Below are 16,616 nucleotides of genomic sequence, written 5' to 3' on the forward strand. Positions count from 1 at the left end.
CTCTCTGGTGACAGGTGGTGGGAGGGACAGGTCCAGGTCAGTGCCACAAGCCAGCGTGAGGTCAGGGCTGCAAGTCCCTGTGCCTTCAGCGCTGGTGTCCCATGGCTTTGTGCTACATCACCCCACAGGCTGAGTCTGGATAGCAGTGTCTGGCTGCTGTCTCTCCTCCTGTTAGATCCCCTTCTCCACCTCTACAATCCTGCAGCCAGGTAGAGCACTTCTGGTGGGGTGACCAGAAATCTTTCTGAGGAGAAATGTGGGAACTGCATCCCTTTGGAGAGGCTGTTCCTCTCCTCGTGCTTTGCTTCCTCTGCAATCTGCACCCTGTCAGGGCTTGCTCCATGTTATGGAAATGGTGCAAAATAGCTGTGGAGACCTGGAAGCAAGTGAAAAGTCCCCGTGCAAGTAGTGAAGGGTGTAATAAAATCATTTATTGCATTTTGTGCAGACAGGAGTCTAGAAAAATGAATACAGGTAAAGCAGTAAAGCAGTAACAGGGAGCATTCAACAGCTGAGGAGCCACTCCTCCATGAACACCTGCACAGAGAACACAGGGTCTGCACCGAGGCGGCCTAATGCACAACACTGAAACACACACAGAAATTAAATGCAAGCCTATTGGGGTTTTTTTTTTTTTGGTTTGCAACCTGTTTTATTTACAAGGTTTTAAACTTAATTGCATTGCTCTGCACACAGATTCTCTAAAACACAAAGCATTCTAGGTCACTACATGTCTATTGAAATATTGCACTCGAATAAAAGTCACTTGAATGGACAGAGAACATCTAGCTACAGTGATTAAAAGAGTATTGAATGAACCGACTTTGTGATAACATTCATAACAAATATATTGCACATGTAGCACAGAAAGTGTTGTAACCAGCAGATCTCAGACCTTTCGGTCTTTCTGCTAGTTTTTAGTCCTGCTACACAGAGGAGGGTCTTGACTCTTCTAGTGCAACTCTTGCCCTTGTGCAGTCTCTTGTCCTTCTCATCCAGCCACGGACCAGCATCTGCCCAGGCTGGATGCTGCCTGTGCCTCCTGTCCCTGCTGCCCTGAGGCTTGCTGCCTGTGTTGTGTGGTGGCCACAGCAACCTGAGCTGCCCTCCACAGTGACCTGAGCTGCCCACTGCCACTCAGGGGCCAGGACTGCTCGGCCCTCTTGCAGCAGGGACTGGAGCACTGCCACCAGCGCTGAGTGCTGGCCGAGCACTCCCTGCCAGCTGTGGCCACGCTCCAGCCCACCCTCCCGTGGGTTGTGCTGCTCAGTGCTGCTCCTGCAGCAGCCTGCCTGTAAAACAAACTGGGGGGTCAAGACCTTCCTGTCAGGAACAAAAACCGGACCGTGTCTGCGCATGTGCCAAGGAGGAACTTGCATGTGTACCAGAGGAGGACACTGTCTTCACCACGGTGGAGCGGCAGAAGGGTGCTCCATGGGGAAACTGAACACTCACAGAGGCCAAACGTGCAGGGCTGGGTTTGTAAACTAACATGCAGTGCTGTCTGCTAAAACTGGCCCTCTCCAGCCGACAGCGAGGGGACACGCTGTGGAAACCAGCTCCTTGTCTTGCCACAGCCAAACTGCCTGGCAGGGGTGTGGGAGCAGCCTGACTCTGTCCAGAGCTGTGCCCCTGCTCTTGCTGAAGGATGGGGAAGGAGAATGCCTTTTTTCAGCAGTAGTGATGGAAAGGAATGGCCTTCCTGCTCCCTGGGGGAGCCGGGACCACGGCTTTGCCGTCCGGGTGAAGTGATGCTGAGGGGAATGGGATCCACCGGTGATGCTGGGGGATGAAGCAAACCTGTCAGAAGTGTGCCCTGGCTGCTCTCACCACTGCTCTGCAAATGTCATTCCTGGCTGCCCTGTACCTGCAGCCAACAGAGGAGCCTCTCACCTGGCGCTGTGAGGGTGGCTGCTGTCTGCAGGCTCAGCAGAGGCTGTGCATAACCTGTCCCTGCCCTCTGCCATGTGCCAGGGCAGGAGGGGACCGTGCTCGCTGCCTCAGGCCCAGCAGCACAGGGCGCAGCAGCCAAACTGCAATTAGAGGGCAACTGCAGGGAGTGAGTGGCATCTTGTGAAGAGGCAGAGCAGCTGGCAAGTGCTCGAGGCCCAACAACATGGTGCTAACACATGAGCTGTGTGGGCAGGCTGCTGTGCCTCCCCCGCTGCTGCTGAAGTGCCTCAAATAATTTTGGGAGGCTGGAAACAGCCAGTGAGCTTGTGTGTGGTGGTACAGGGCCAGCTCCAAGGGGCAGAGCAGCTAGACACTGGCAAATGCTGGTTCCCATGGGCTGCCCTTCCCAAAACTTAAAGGAACTTTTCACTTGCAGACCCCTACTGCTCTTCTCACAGCTCCTGGGCTGCTGAGGCAGCAGCAGGACCAGAAAGTGCTACCCTGTGCATCTGCACCACTCGTCAGCCCTGAGCTCCTGTGCTGAAGCCAGGTCTCAGCCCAGCCTGACAGTCCCCCTGTAAATGCTGAGCTCCCCATGCCTGTGGGAGCAGCTTCCACAGCAGCGTCTGTGGCACAGACCTGCAGCCACACAGGCCACCAAGGTACCCTGGCAGAAAGTCTGGCTGTGACTGGGACTGCTCCTGGAGAGAAGGGAGGCACTTCGGGAGTGATGGAAATGTAGGAGCAAGGTATGAGCAGGCACAGATGTGCAGCTGGGGCTTGGTTTTGGTCTAGGAGCGTGTCCAAGTAGTATCTTACAACAACAAAAAAAAATCCAACATCAAAAAACCCACTGCTTTCTATCCAAGCATCCCCAAATAGCTTTGGCCTGGACCTGGAGTAGAGGAGCTCTATAGGGAGCAGGGGCTGGAGTGGCCGGTGCAGGGGTGTTTCCTGTTCTCAGGGAGGCAGGAGCCAAGGCTGGCAGGGGGTGGGGTGGGCAGGGAGCTGGGAGCAGTCAGGGCTGCCCGTGCCAGGCAGGAGGCAGCTGCTGCCTGGATGGACACCCGTGGGGATGCTGGAGCAGCACCCGCTCCCCCTGCCCCTGCTCGGGGCACAGCAGCGCTGGGGGGAGCATCTGGAGGGGCTGAGGGGGCGAGTGCTTCAGCACAGGGGCTCAGCTCTGGCCAGGGACAAAGCGCTGCCCCAGGGCCCAGGCTGGCACAAAGCCGCCAGCGCTGCCGGGAGAGGGCAACTCTTAGCAGGCTGCACTTTGAGTGGAAGCTCAAATCTGCTGTGAAACAAGTTCAGAAAAGTCTGTGACTTCTTTTCCCTGAAAACTCTTAAGAAGCTAAATTGAGAAGAGAATAAACCTGCGACCTGGCCCTTTCCCAGGGGCTGCTGGTGGCCGAGGAAGGCTGCAGCCTCCACCACCACTCTGGAGCGCTCAGTGCGACGGATGGGCTCCTGGTTTGTGCAGGAGCAGCCCGGCTCAGCTCCCCGTCCCTGCGGCCTGGTGCTAGCAGAGCCCTGCATCTCTCAGAATAGATATAGATCTCTATATATAGACTTCATCTGGTTCTATTAACATAAATATGATCACTTTAAAAATACACGTACTGTATTATGTACACTATGTACATGGGGCTGGGGCGGGCGCCAGCGGCACCCTGCTGCCCTCGCACCGCTTCCTGCGTGGTTCCTGGAACCGTTCACATTTGTTAAAAGCGCCTCAGTTTCTCTTCTGTGAGAGATGCTGGGGAGGGGGGCGGGGGGGTGGACGGCGGCGGGGGCGACCCTGCAGCTGCTGCCAAAGATAAGAGGTGTTTGATCTGCCCCGGGGGGCTCTCGGCTGGGGCCGTGCCGGGGCTGCCCTGGCCAGCCGGGTGAGGGAGTGTCAAGATGCCGGGGGGACAGTGGGACCCCTGCAGCCCCCCCCTCACTGGGACGTCTTGCTGGTCATATCAGCAAACAGCCTTTGCATATGTTAAAAATACACACAGATCCAGACTGTCCTACAGCCCCCGGCAGCATCTGCGACTGCCTGGGGCCGCGGCCAGGGCTGGGTTAGCAGCAAAGCCCTGGGGAGCAGCAGGGAGTGGCACAGGGGGGACCCAGACACATGTGCAGGTGCTGGGCCCTGAGAGCCCCCAGTTTAGTGCGGCGGGGGAGTAGGGTGGGGGTCCGGGACACCCCTGTGCCAGGCCAGAGCAGGCACTGGCGCCTCGGGGGTGCCCAGCTCCCGCTCACACGGCAGGGCTCCTGTGCGGCTCCCAACACCGCAGCTCCACACCGCGGTTCCTGCGCAAGCCCCAGGGAACAGAGAGCCTGGGGTCAGGCAGGGGGAACGGGGAGCACCCCCAGCCACCCTAGGTCAGGGCTCCTGTGCTCTCACGGCCTTGCTGCGCTCCAGCACCTGAGCCCGCACAGCCGCCCCCCACCCTCTGCCTCCTCCAAACCATCGTGCTGCATCTCCACAAGCTCAGCCCGCGGTTTCCAGAGACATCGGTGCCGAGGCAGCGGCGAGCTGGGGCTGTCCGGGCCCGTGGCGGTGAGGGGCAGCGGGGGAGCAGTACCGGAGGTGGGGACGGGAGCGCCCGGCGAGCGGAGCGTGGTGCTGCAGGCCTCTCTCTCCTCGCAGGGCCCCGAGGGAGGCGCGGGGCAGGCGGCGGGCACGGGGCACAGGGCACGGGCGCGTCCAGCCGAGTCTGTGCAGGAGTAGCAGCACGGTGGGGCCAAGGTCCGTCTCGGCACAGCCGCCCTCCGGCCCGGCAGGGGTTGCAGCGGCAGTGCTGGGGCTGGCGGCGGGGCTGGCCCTGCCAGGGCGGGCGGGCGGCGGCGGCAGCGCCGAGCTCTGGTGCTCAGTCCGCGGTTCACTGTATATATTTATATATAAACAAGGACAGCAGTGCTGTGGTGTTGCAATGAGGAACAGCTGCTCTGGTGCTGGATGCTCCCGGAAGATCTGGTGCTGCAGTTCGAATGGAGAGATCAGGGGCACGGCCAAAGCCAGGAGAAGGTTCTGCGCACCGGCTGCCATCCGGCCTTCCCTCCTCCCCTCCGGGAGCGCGGTGCAAAGGGGTGGCGGGGCTCTCCGTGTGCAGACAAACCTCTCTCGCGCCGTCTTTCAGGAGTAGATGGTGATGACCTCCCGGCCCCCACCACGCACCAGGAGCACTCTGTCCAGATGCTCCGTCAGCACCTCCAGGAACTCCATGTCTGCATAGCCGTCAAGGAGGACAAACTTCACACTTGGGGAACGTAGGGACAGCCCTGTGCCATCCCTGCCCAGCCGCAGATGAGCCTGCAGCACTGACATCTCCACAGCAGAGCCAGGAGCTGGAGGGGTCAGTCCCAAGCCAAGGGGCCAGGGAAGCCCACCCGTGCTGGTGCCATGGGGATGGTGACTGAGCCAGCAGATGGCTGAGCCCCACAGACCTCTACCCGAGCCCCTGTCATGGGCCACTGCATTCATGGTGTAGGTGCAGTGTCATGTGCTCCCACCACCCATCACGTGCTGGAGCCAATGACAGCTGCTGGACCCAGCCAGGAGCAGGAGGTGTGGGGGGGTCCAAGCTCAGGAACTGACCTGTGCCTCTTGGCACTCGCCTAAAAGACCCACCAGTTTTGGGGAAGATATGGTCCCTGGTTCCCCTGCCATAGAGGGGTTCTGATGAGTGGCCCCACAGGAAGGATACAGTTCTCATCCCCTTTCCGGTTACGGGGAGGCCCTGGCATGTTCAGCAGGACCAGCTTGGCATCCTGGGACTTCTTCACAATCACCTCATTGAGCCTCACAGCCGTGTGCATCCTCCTCACGTTGGACTGGTTCCTGTGGGCGACAGCTCGTGTGGGCACGGGACAGGCAGGGTCAGCCTCCAGCCCACACCAGGCCCAGGGAGCCACAGGGCACGCTGGCCTCCCGCCCTCGGGCAGTGCAGCACAAACTCAGGGTGCAGCAAGCTTTGCCAGGCACTGCGCTGGTGACTCTGAGCCTGCACTGGTGGCCATGAGCTGCAGGGCCCATGGGCAGTGACAACCACGGCTGCTTGGGGCCAGGCTGTATGGGAGCGAGCAGGAGCAGGCAGCATGAGTGTCATCGTGGGTGCCCGAGCCCAGGCCTGCAGGGAGCTGCTGGCAGCATAGCAGGGCAGCTGAGGAGCGTGTGGCACGGGCAGTGCACGGTGCACGGGGCTGGCAGCCAGAGCTGCCCGGGTGAGCTGTCTGGCAGTGCAGCTGTCACGGCTCACTGAGCCGCCCTCCTGCACAGGGGCAACCCCCATGGCTCCCATCGTGCTGCCCCATGAGCACAACCCAGCTCCCTCCACCCCAGCCCCGGCGCCCAGCCAAACCCAGACTTACAGGTTCTCCCACTCCCTGCCAGGAGCGTGATGGGGTCGGAGAGAGAGAGAGAAAGGGAGAGAGAGAAAGAGAGAGAGAGAAATGTGGTGAACACCAGGTGGGTACCCTCACTCCCCACAGCACACCCAGCCTGGGCAGCCCATTCCTTGCCAGCACAGTTCTACACAGGGACCCCTCCCCACCTGCCCCCAGCCCCTCTGCAAGGGCACGCTCAGAGCACCCAGGCTGCCTGACCACTCCTCAGGGCAAGGATCAAGCTGGTGCTGCCGAGGCCCTGCCTGCACCCCCCAGCTGGGACAGGCAGGGACAGCCAGGGTCACAGGGCACGGGTGGGACAAGGTGGCAGCATGGGGGGCCGTACGGCTTCATGCTGAAGAAGTCTTTGATGCCCTCAGGGCTGACAGGGCTCTTGCTCTTGTTCTTCTCAGCAACGGACTTCTCCTTGGTCCAGGTGAGATGCACCTTCTCAGGGGCTGCCTCCACCTCATCACCAGGAGACTGAGAGCTGCTGGAGAAGGTGGTGGCGTTCTTGTCGTGGATTAGTTGGACCTGCAGAGGGAAGAGGGGAATGGTGGGCAGGGCGTGGGGCCTGGGGCTAGCTCCCTGCCTGGCCATGTCTTGGTACAGCCCCTCACCTCCTCCTCTGGCTTCTCCTCGCCGTCAGCAGCCTGCTCCTCGGGGACGTTCAGGCGCAGGCGGGTGTTGGCCGGGTTCTTGCGCCGGATGGAGCCACGGGACTCATCCGTGATGCTCTGGATCTGTGTGGGAGGGATCAGCCAAGGGAGTTGGGCACAAGAGGGCTTGGCTGGGCAGAGCCTAGCCTGAAGCCCATCAGGATGAGCACACTAAGATCACATCAGAGCCACCACAGGGGTCAGAGCCCACCCAGCCTGTCCTGCAGGCTCACCTCCCGCTCCCGCTCATTCTTGGTGAGGTGCATTTGTTTGAGGATCTGGGAACGCTGCTCCATCACCAGAGTCTTCTCATAGGTGTAAGCAGAGATGTCACTCTCATGCTGTTGGGAGAACAGAAGAAATTTGGGGCAGGGTTAGCTGCACTACCTGCTCCCAGCATGGCCCAGCATGTCCCCGTGGTGCTGTGTCCCCCCAGGGTGCCGTGTGCCCCACGCCAGGCTCTGTCTGGCTCCCATGCACAGCATCCCTGACTGCAGCACGTGCCCCGTCCCAGCACTCACCATCTCCACCACCTCCACCTCTGCGGTGATGCGCAGGTGGTACAGGAACGTGGTCAGGTCCTTCTTCATCTGGATGCTGTTGTCATCCATCTGTGCCACCGTGAAGATGCGCATCTTGCACTTACGCCACACCTGCAAGGGATGGGGGAGGCTTGGCCACGGCTCCACAGGGACAGGGACAGCCCCAGCCCAGCCCTGCAGGGCCCAGCCTACCTTGTGCTGCCGCAGGAGGAAGGGCAGCAGCATCAGCATCCCCCCATCGTGGACAATCCACCAGACGTCGATGTGGCCCTCCGAGAACCGCTCCTGGTTGCCCGGAAACATGGCAACATTCTTGGCCACCAGCAAGGCCAGATGCCCAGCTGTGGTCTCTCGCACCAGCTCTGGGAGGGGAAGGGCCACGTCAGCCAGGGCAGCCTGCAGCCCCCCAGGCCCAGCAGTGCCCACCCTCCACGGTGCCTACCAATGAAGTTCCTCCAGGTCTGGTGGTCCTCCTTCTGGCGCCAGCTGCGGGGCCAGCCCACCAGCACTGTGTTGTGCTGCAGCCCCCCCAGCCCGCTGGACTGGATGAGGTGGGACATGCCATCCCGCAGGTTGGAGGAGATCACCACCTGACAAAAGCCCTTCACCTTCTCTGCCTCCATCAGGCGCCGGATGGACTGCAAGGGAGAAGGAAGTCAGAGATACCAGGGCCTCAGGGATGGCATGGACCATGGGCACAGCAGCTGCCAGGCCCAGCAGTGGCCCAGCCCAGGCCAGATGAGGTACAGGGTGCAGGATGTGGGGTACAGGGTAAAGAATGGGGGTGCAGAGTATGGGGTACAGGGCTGTGAGGTGCAGGGTGCAGGCTGTGGGGTGCAGATCCTCACAGGGTCTCTGTGCCCCATGGCAGGCCAGTGGCTCCAGGCCAGAGGGGTGATACCCAGCGGAGCACAGAGCTGGCACACAGCTCTGCACCGTGCGGAGTGGAGGGTGTCCTTGTGCCAGGGCTCTGACAGGTGGCAGAGCAGCAATTAGAGTTATTTACTCAGAGAAATTATAACATGTCTGCATGGGAGAGAAACTGTTTGCTTCCAAGGGCCTAATCTCATTAATGTGCCGCCCCGCGGGTGCAGGGGGGTGGGGAGTGCTCTCACTCTGGCAGGGAAAGGCTCATCTCCCACCTTGCCTGGCACCAGGGCCACAGAGTCTGTGGCAAGGGTTGAGGCTGAGGAGTCTGCTCAGCCCAGCAGCTGTGCCAAGTCCTGGCCAAGACTGGGACCAGTGCTTGGCTGGTGCCAGCATCTCTGCTGTCTTGGAGGGGAAGAGGAGGTCCCTGTGGTACTGTGAGCACCAGTGAAGCATGGAGTCCTCAGGCTCTGCCTGATGCCACTGAAAGCTCTCTGGGCCATCCCGGGGCCACCAGCCCTGGCCATGGAGCAGAAACAACCCTGGGCACCTGGGGACCTACTGTTGGCACAGCCTGTCCCAGTGCAGGCAGCTCTCACCTCCTCTGCCCTCTGTGCCTGAGGGTGGTTGTCCAGGAAGGTCCCTTCTAACACTGAGGCCACGATAGTGAGGCCCTTCCCAGCCTTGAGCTGCGAGGTGAAGGACAGGAGCTGCGGGTGCACCACGTTCTGCTCCTGATCCCCACGGACCAGGACCAGCAGCTGCGGCCTGGAAGGAAGGTCCTGCAGTCAGTGCCCACACCCAGCTCATCCCTGCCCTGGAACCCTGAGGTGCCCATCTCCCTGCTCAGCCTCACCTCCAGTTTTTGGTGTGTGGGGGCCCTTCCTCCAGCCGCAGCAGGGCATAGCGGGCTGCACTCAGGGACAGGCCCCGGATCCCATCACCCCACTCCTTCTCCGCCCTGCAGGAACCACAGCACATAAGGGATGCCCGTGGCTCTGGTACAGAGCACCATGCTGGCACCCTGGAGCACCCTGGGGAGCCCAGCAGCCACACTGAGAGGCCACATGGCCATGGGGGCTGGCCAGGACAGGAGCTGCACACCATGGCCTCCCTTACCCGCGGTACTCGATGTACTTGTAGATGAGGCCAGCGATCAGCATGGCCACCAGCGCGTAGTACCAGGAGCAGATGAACATCAGCGCCAGGCAGAGGCTCATGCCCAGGAAGGACAGGGTCCTGCAGAGGGCACAGAGCTGTCAGCCTGCCCTGGGGCCCCCAGCAGGGTGTCCTGGGTGTCCCTGTGCTGCCCCGTCCCGCCGGCTCACCAGTGGTAGTAGCGGAAGCGGGGCCGCCAGTTGGGCGTCCGCAGCAGCGTCTGCACCGCACACGCCAGGTTCACAAACATGTAGCACATGAGGAAGAACCTGCAGGAGAGAGCAGGGGCTGAGTGGGTGCAGTGTGAGGGATTGAAGTCTCCACATCTCCTGGCCCCGTGGTGGCCAATACTGGAGCATGCCCTGCTGATAGATACAGAAGCAGTGCCATGGACAAACCAAGCCTCAATGCTGGCCAAGATGTGAGCCCAGAGTTCCTTCAGGGCCCCCCTCATCCAGGGCAGGGGCCAGGGCAGCAGGTGCATTCCCCCCTCCCCCGCGGAGCAGAGACCCACACACGCCACCCGCTGTTGTGAAGGGGCGGGTCGACAGCACGCTGCCTACATGGAGAGGATGGGAGCCACCTCGTCCAGGGAGGCGATCAGGATCCCGATCTCGCAGATGCAGGCTGTGAGCAGCAGGGCCCATGTCGGCTCCCCGTTGGCTTTGCCATGGCCAAAGACCTGGAAATGGGGCGAGAGGGGCGTGTCAGGCTCTGCGGTGCCCTGCAGCCCTGGGCAAGGGCACTCAGTGCAGCCCGATGGGACTGGAGCTTCCCATACACCCAGCCCTGGCAGGAGCAGGGACTGGGAACACTGGGTGCCGTGAGCTGGCACATATCCCATTGGGATCTGCCAGGAAAGCATTCCCAGCGCTGGCTCCTGCTGGCAGAACAGTCCCGTTCCCGGCACATCCCGTGGCTCTCCCCACACCCTGCACAGCAGCCCCCGTACCCCAGCAGGGACGAGCCCCAGCTCCCAGCCTGGCCACGGCCGCGCAGAGCCGGGCACCCCGTGCTCGGGACGGACACACAGCCGGGGGACAGCGGCCCCTCCTGCGGCTGCGGGCGGAGCGGGGAGGGGGCCGGGGGCGCGTGTCCGGACGCATTAGAGGGTGCGGGCGGTGCGAGCGAGAGCTCGGGCTGGGGCTGGCAAGGAGAAGGAGGGAGGATAAAATTAGCCCGCTCTTCCCTGGGGGGAGCTGTCGGGTTGGATTTGGAGAGATGAGGTTGTGGGAACGCGTCTTCAGAGAGCAGATAAAATATGAAGCGGCACGGCAGCGGGGGGGAGGGAATTCTGACCTTTCCCGACACTCTCCTCCCACCGACACCGCAGCCAGAGCCACCACGGCCGCCCACCGCCGTGACGGTGCCGGTACCGGCGGGACGAGGGCAGGGATGTGGGGCTGCTCCGGCACCGACGGCGCCGGGGGGAGGCAGGGTGGGGTCCCACAGTGGGCGCTCAGGGTGGGGAAGCACCGGACTCGGGGGTCACCTACCCTGAGGAAGGGAACGATCCCATCCCTGGAGATGGCTTGCAGGAGGCGGGGGGCTCCGGTGAGACTCTGCAACCCCGCCCCGCAGGTGGAGAAGAAGGAGCCAATGACAATGACCCACGGGGACGGCCACGCCAGGGTGCCAACCACCAGGTTCCCATTGACAGCCTCACCAAACCTGCGGGGATCAGCATCACCTGCAGCTCCAGCCCATGACCGAGCACCAGCCCCACAGTGGCACAACCCAGCCCCCCACAACAGCACCACTCTGGGGGGATGTGACACAACTGGGAATTGACTCAAAGGGTGAGCAATGGAGCAGGCTCAGAGGTTGCCAGGGGTCTGTCCTCATCCCTGCACCCATTATCGTTGCAAAGGAAAAGGGCAGGTGTGGGACAGCACTCCTCATCCCTGTGCCGGGGGGGCAATGATGATGCATGCAGTTGGATCCTGTTTGTGTTGGTGCTGGCGACCCAGAAGTGTCACCTGCCACGTGCGGTGAGCAGGGCTGCCCCAGATAAGCAGGAGCACAGGCAGCCCTGCCTGTTGACAAACAAGTGGCTGCCTGCAGCCCCGGAGGGGGAGGAATGCAGCAAACACGGATGGTTGGGATGCATACAAGCCCCCAGCGCTGGTTACAAGCTCCATCCCCCCTGCCTGGTTACACCCACGAGCCCCTCAATGCCCCCACGTCTGCCCGGTGTGTCATGGTTGCACCTTCCCCCCACCTCTGCCTGGCCCTGGGGCTGCCCCTGCCCCAGCCTGTTCTGGAGGGCTGCCATACTCTCTCCATGCCCCCCATGGCCTTGGGACACTCACTTGTCACGCAGGACGACCCCCTCGATGCAGGCTCCAAAGAGGACAACAGAGCTGATATCTGCCAGGTAGTCAAGGAGAGCCAGGAGGATGCCGAGTCCTGCCTGCCCAGCCCAGCGAAGCACCCGAGCTGATCTGCCCTGCAGAGCCCACCCACCCACAGCCCTGAAGGATACAGACCGCAGAGGTGGTGGCAATGGCCAGGATGGTGCCCGTGGGGATGGACTTCTGGGCATCCCGCAGGTCTCCCGAGCGGTTGGAGCCAGCCATGATGCCTGGGAAAAGAGGGGATGGGGTCAGGGGAGCAGAGCTACAGCCCATACGTGTCCCAGATACCCTCATGCCAGGCACCGTGTGAGCCCTGGGCACAGCAGGACACGGCTCGGTGCGCACCAGGATGGGAAGCAGCCATGATGGACGGGGGAGAAGGCGCTGCTGCGGCTTGGGGTACCCAGCCTGCTCCTCTCACCCCCCCTCCAACACTTCCCCCCCTACCCCAAACCGCAGCCTGAGGCCACTCAAGGATTAGGCTCGAAAGCTCTCAAGTGCCTTGTCTCATTAGCCCTTAATTAGCTCAAGCAGGGACGGTGGCTGCCGCAGGGGCAGGGACAGGGTCCAGCCCCGACGTTGCTCGGGGAGGGCAGGAGGTCGCGCAGGGACACGGCTGCACGGGCGGGATCAGCTCAGCCCGGGGGATGACCCGTGCCGGGGCAGGACCCCAGAGCCGCGGCACCGGCACACCGGCATCCTGCACGCACCGGCACCGGTGAACAGCGGCAGGGGGACGGCACCGGAGGCTGAGCGGCTGCCGGGGACCCCGCAGCGCCGGACCCTCCAGCTCTCGCCATGCCCGGGCAAGCCGGGGGCACCCGCCGCTCCTGGCCCCGCGGAGCTGCAGGGGAGCCCCGGAGGCTGCGCCCGCTCGGCTCCGCAGCGGGGCTGGGCCGGGGGGGCTCCTCTGCCCCCGGAGAGCTAAAAATACCGGAGCGGCGGGACGTCAGCGCGCACCGGGCCGCACCGACAGATCTGGAGCGCGGGCGGCTGCGGGGGAGGCGATGGCGACCGGCCGCCCCCGCGCCGCCGCTGTCACCGCCGCTGTCACCGCCGCACGCACCCCCGGGAGCGGGGGTGGCACACGTGCGGGAGCGCGCCCGGCCACACGTGCTGTGCCCGCGGCACGGAGCGGCTCCCACCTGTCACCGAGGGGAAGTAGATGCCGACCAGCAGGGTGAAGTAGGACGTCATGTCGCTGAAGACGTAGGGCTGGTCCATGTCCACCGGGGTGTCGGGGGAGCTCACCGAGGGCAGCCCCCGTTTCTCCACGATCACGCCCTTGGTCAGGTATGAGCTCCAGAGGTTCTCTGTGAGGAGGGAGGAGGCTGGGCAGTGCAGATGCCCGCAAGCCCCCACACCCAGCACAGCATCCGCGCCCCACAGAAATGGAACTGGGGGGTGTGTGGTTCTCCCAGCCCTTCCCCGGCCCCACTGAGCAGCCAGCTGAGCAGCACACGGGCATGCAGAGGGTGAGGATGGCAGCACAGGTGGGCAACCAGAGCAGGTTCACACTGCTGTTGGCAGCGTCCCCACAAGATACTGGAGCAGCTGACATGGGATTGCAGTAGCAAATAATTAAGAGGGTAATATAATTAATGCTGATCAACACAGGTTTAAGGGAAGTGGATCGTGTCAAAGTAACTTGATAATGTTTTTGATGGGATTATGAGTGCGGGGCTGATGTAACAGGCTTAGTGTCCCTCCGTGTGCTGCTTTGGCCGCAGATCATGGGGAGAAACTGGAGCAGTGGAGAGCAGCCAGCACCGGGCAGGGCAGGCAGAGGCAACTGCCCTTGGCATGTCACTGCCGGGGGGGCAGAGAGGGGCAGCCAGACCTCAGCCCCCGGCCCTGAGCCCCTTTCATGGCTGCTCACAGGTGACAGATGGGGCTGGCAGCTCCTATTGGCCTCCCCTGTCTCATCCTCCCTGAAATGTTGTGTTTCTCCCCACCCTCACCTAGGGCACAGCAAGCCCCAGTCACCTCTGCCAGGGCCAAACTGTGCCACCCATCTTACGATGCTGCTGGGCGGGTCGCCTTTGTCACCAGCCACCCCAGAGTGGGGTCCTGGCTCTGTCCCACCGCCCCCAGTGCAGGAGGGTCTGGTGCCTGAGAGAGGCCAGCTGGGTGGGTGGGGGTCTGCACCCCCTCCCCAACACCATTGCCAACAGGAGCAGGTTCCACCCAGCAGCCAGGAACTCCTTATCTGACCCAAAGGACCTCAGAGTGCAACATCACCGGGAGGCTCCCAAACACCCTGTGACTGCACTAATCACCATCAATCACAGCTGCAGCCCTGAGCACCACGTGCTCAGCTAAGTCTGACCTCCCGCGCCCGTGGCCACGCAGACACCAGGGCAGGATGGCTGGGGCAGCCCTGCAGCCATCAGGAGTGACTGATCCTGCTTGTGGCTCTGCTGCTTTCCTGAGTCCCAAAACCACTCCAGCATTAGGGTCTGCAGACACTTTTTGAATGTGGCACAGAGCATCAGCCTCTGCCACCCACTGCAGAGCGTGAGCACCTAGCAGATACACCAGCATCTCCACAAAACAGGTCATAAGTGGCTCCTCCCAACAAATTCACGCATCTTTCTGTGGTCCTGGTCACTGTCCCAGCAGAGCTGTAGCCACAGGAGCTAAGTGGCCCCAAGGGCTGATCGCTTCTCTCAAAACCTCAAATCAATACCAGCCTTTCCGAAGGCCAAGAGGAAGCAGAGGAAGATTTATTGGAAGATTTCTTCCTCCCCAGCCTTCGGCCCTCATTCTGAGCCACCCCACTGACTGACACAGACTGCAGGCAGGTGGCTGCAGTGCCCTGCTCTGTCACCCAGTGCAGGAGTGTCCCACTGCCCAGCACAGCATGAGCACAGCTCCCTGTGCCTCAGGAGCAGAGCAGCCCCCAGCAGGGATCTCCCACATGCTCTCTCACCTGGACCCAGCCCTGTTTGCCCCCACAACACCTGGAATGGCTGAGGAGCCATGACTCCCACAGCACACCCACCATCCCTGTTGGCAGAGCTGCCCAGCAGGCACAGCCCTGCCCCTCCACAGCTCCCTTGCTTCTCCATGCTGCCATTCCCATGCCTCCATGCCCATGCCCACGTTCCCATGCCTCTGTTGGCACATGCTCACCTTGGATGAGGCCGCTGGCAGCACCAGGGATGCCCTCGATCTCAGTGACGTTGTTCATGGTGAAGTACTCATCACAGGTGGCATTGAGGAAACGGGAGGTGCAGAAAAGCTCCCAGAGTTTGGAGCCAACTGTCTCGTTCCCCTCCATCACCATCTTGGTGCAGAGGTCGAAGCCGTGGCGTGAGAGGGTCCTGTTGCCCAGGAGGCAGATCCTGGGGGCACAAGGGCACTCAGCACCTGCATGCCCCAGCCCTGCTGCATCCCTGCAGGACCCCCTACTCACGGGAAGCTTGGTGGGTCAAAGGCAGATTTGATGACTCCAGCATAGATGGCAAGGATGGAGAGGATGACACAGCCCAGGAAGACCAGGGCGAATTTGTTGACATACTTGACACCCACAAACACCACGGTGGCCATGCAGGTCAGCACACAGGTGCCATACACACGCATGTTGTTGAGCATTGCAGCTGCCTCCCCGCTGGCATCCTCTGCCTTGAAGATGGCCATGGCCGGGAAGATGTAGGCCTGGGAAAGAGTCATGGCATCACCACCTGGCTAACAGCCTGCAGAGGGGCCCCAGGAGAAAGGTCCTTCAGGCCCCCTGCCCTGCCAGGAGCTGAGCCCACGGCACTGCACAAGGCGAGGAGCAGGTACGTACCAGCAGGATTTCGATGGTGCCCAGGATGTACATGGCACCCGCAAAGGTGGTGCCCAGGTAGAAGCAGAGCCCCACAGCCCCACCAAACTCGGGTCCCAGCGAGCGTGAGATCATGTAGTAGGAGCCACCCGCTGTCAGAGAGAGCAAAAGTGGGTCCCAGCCAGACCCCAGCGACACCCTCAGCCCTGCCAGGTATCCCAGAGGGCAGACTGGAGCCAGGATAGCCACGGGCCTGCTCCAGCACTGAGCAAGATGCAGAGCAGCAGGAGTGACCACACAGGCAGAGTCATTCCCCAGCAGCCCAGCAGCCAGGTGCAATGGCCAGCGGCACAGGTGTTCCCTGGACACCAGACAGGAGCTGGAGCCCCAGGGACCTGGGCCATACCCTGCTCCATCCTCCCAGAGGAGCCCTCAGAGCCGGGCTGCCGGGATCGATGGTCCCGCTGCGGCAGCAGGATGATAAATAGCTTTAATTACACCCCGCGCTGGGCTGTCAGTGCTGTGCCCAGCCTGGCGCAGCTCACGGCTCCCCAGGGCTCTGCAGGGCTGCCATGTTCTGGGGGAGGCAGCCAGGGCACCCACGGCCACAGCCCACGGTGCCTCCTGCGGGGCAGAGCCCGCACACAGCGGCGTGCCCGTGTCCGGCGGTGGGAGAGCCCATCCCATATCCCATCCCATATCCCATATCCCATATCCCATATCCCATATCCCATCTCCCATATCCCATCCCATATCCCATATCCCATCCCATCTCCCATCTCCCATCTCCCATATCCCATATCCCATATCCCATCCCATATCCCATCCCATATCCCATATCCCATATTCCATCTCCCATCTCCCATATCCCATCTCCCATCTCCCATCTCCCAGCCCCGGCTCTCAGCACGCCCTGCTCCCATCCTCCTGCCGTGTGTCTCCCGGCTCCCCGCGGCCTCGCCAGTCTGGCGGAGGGAGGAGCCGCGGCTGG

At 62.1% G+C, this 16,616-nt stretch overlaps 1 protein-coding gene across 3 annotated transcripts in view; it reads right to left on the bottom strand.

Moving 5' to 3' along the window:
* Positions 1 to 409: 409 nt before the first annotated feature.
* Positions 410 to 16,616, bottom strand: part of SLC12A5 (solute carrier family 12 member 5) — a 31,697-nt gene continuing 15,490 nt past the window's right edge. For 2 of the 3 annotated variants that reach the window (XM_063172300.1, XM_063172298.1), the window contains exons 6-26: positions 15,647 to 15,777; positions 15,272 to 15,513; positions 14,989 to 15,200; positions 12,999 to 13,166; positions 11,982 to 12,080; positions 11,809 to 11,866; positions 10,993 to 11,167; positions 10,060 to 10,178; positions 9,667 to 9,765; positions 9,458 to 9,577; positions 9,195 to 9,299; positions 8,938 to 9,106; positions 7,914 to 8,109; positions 7,664 to 7,833; positions 7,451 to 7,582; positions 7,163 to 7,270; positions 6,891 to 7,013; positions 6,617 to 6,804; positions 6,256 to 6,270; positions 5,592 to 5,725; positions 410 to 5,112 (exon numbers count right to left, since the gene is read on the bottom strand). In XM_063172300.1, coding sequence (XP_063028370.1) covers positions 5,021 to 5,112; positions 5,592 to 5,725; positions 6,256 to 6,270; positions 6,617 to 6,804; positions 6,891 to 7,013; positions 7,163 to 7,270; positions 7,451 to 7,582; positions 7,664 to 7,833; positions 7,914 to 8,109; positions 8,938 to 9,106; positions 9,195 to 9,299; positions 9,458 to 9,577; positions 9,667 to 9,765; positions 10,060 to 10,178; positions 10,993 to 11,167; positions 11,809 to 11,866; positions 11,982 to 12,080; positions 12,999 to 13,166; positions 14,989 to 15,200; positions 15,272 to 15,513; positions 15,647 to 15,777 — 2,855 coding nt within the window. In that variant the 3' untranslated portion in view covers positions 410 to 5,020. The remainder of the gene's footprint in view (positions 5,113 to 5,591; positions 5,726 to 6,255; positions 6,271 to 6,616; positions 6,805 to 6,890; positions 7,014 to 7,162; positions 7,271 to 7,450; positions 7,583 to 7,663; positions 7,834 to 7,913; positions 8,110 to 8,937; positions 9,107 to 9,194; positions 9,300 to 9,457; positions 9,578 to 9,666; positions 9,766 to 10,059; positions 10,179 to 10,992; positions 11,168 to 11,808; positions 11,867 to 11,981; positions 12,081 to 12,998; positions 13,167 to 14,988; positions 15,201 to 15,271; positions 15,514 to 15,646; positions 15,778 to 16,616) is intronic. The other variant, XM_063172299.1, reaches the window with a different exon arrangement.

Source organism: Melospiza melodia, chromosome 19 (assembly GCF_035770615.1).
Source record: "Melospiza melodia melodia isolate bMelMel2 chromosome 19, bMelMel2.pri, whole genome shotgun sequence".
Taxonomy (NCBI): domain Eukaryota; kingdom Metazoa; phylum Chordata; class Aves; order Passeriformes; family Passerellidae; genus Melospiza; species Melospiza melodia.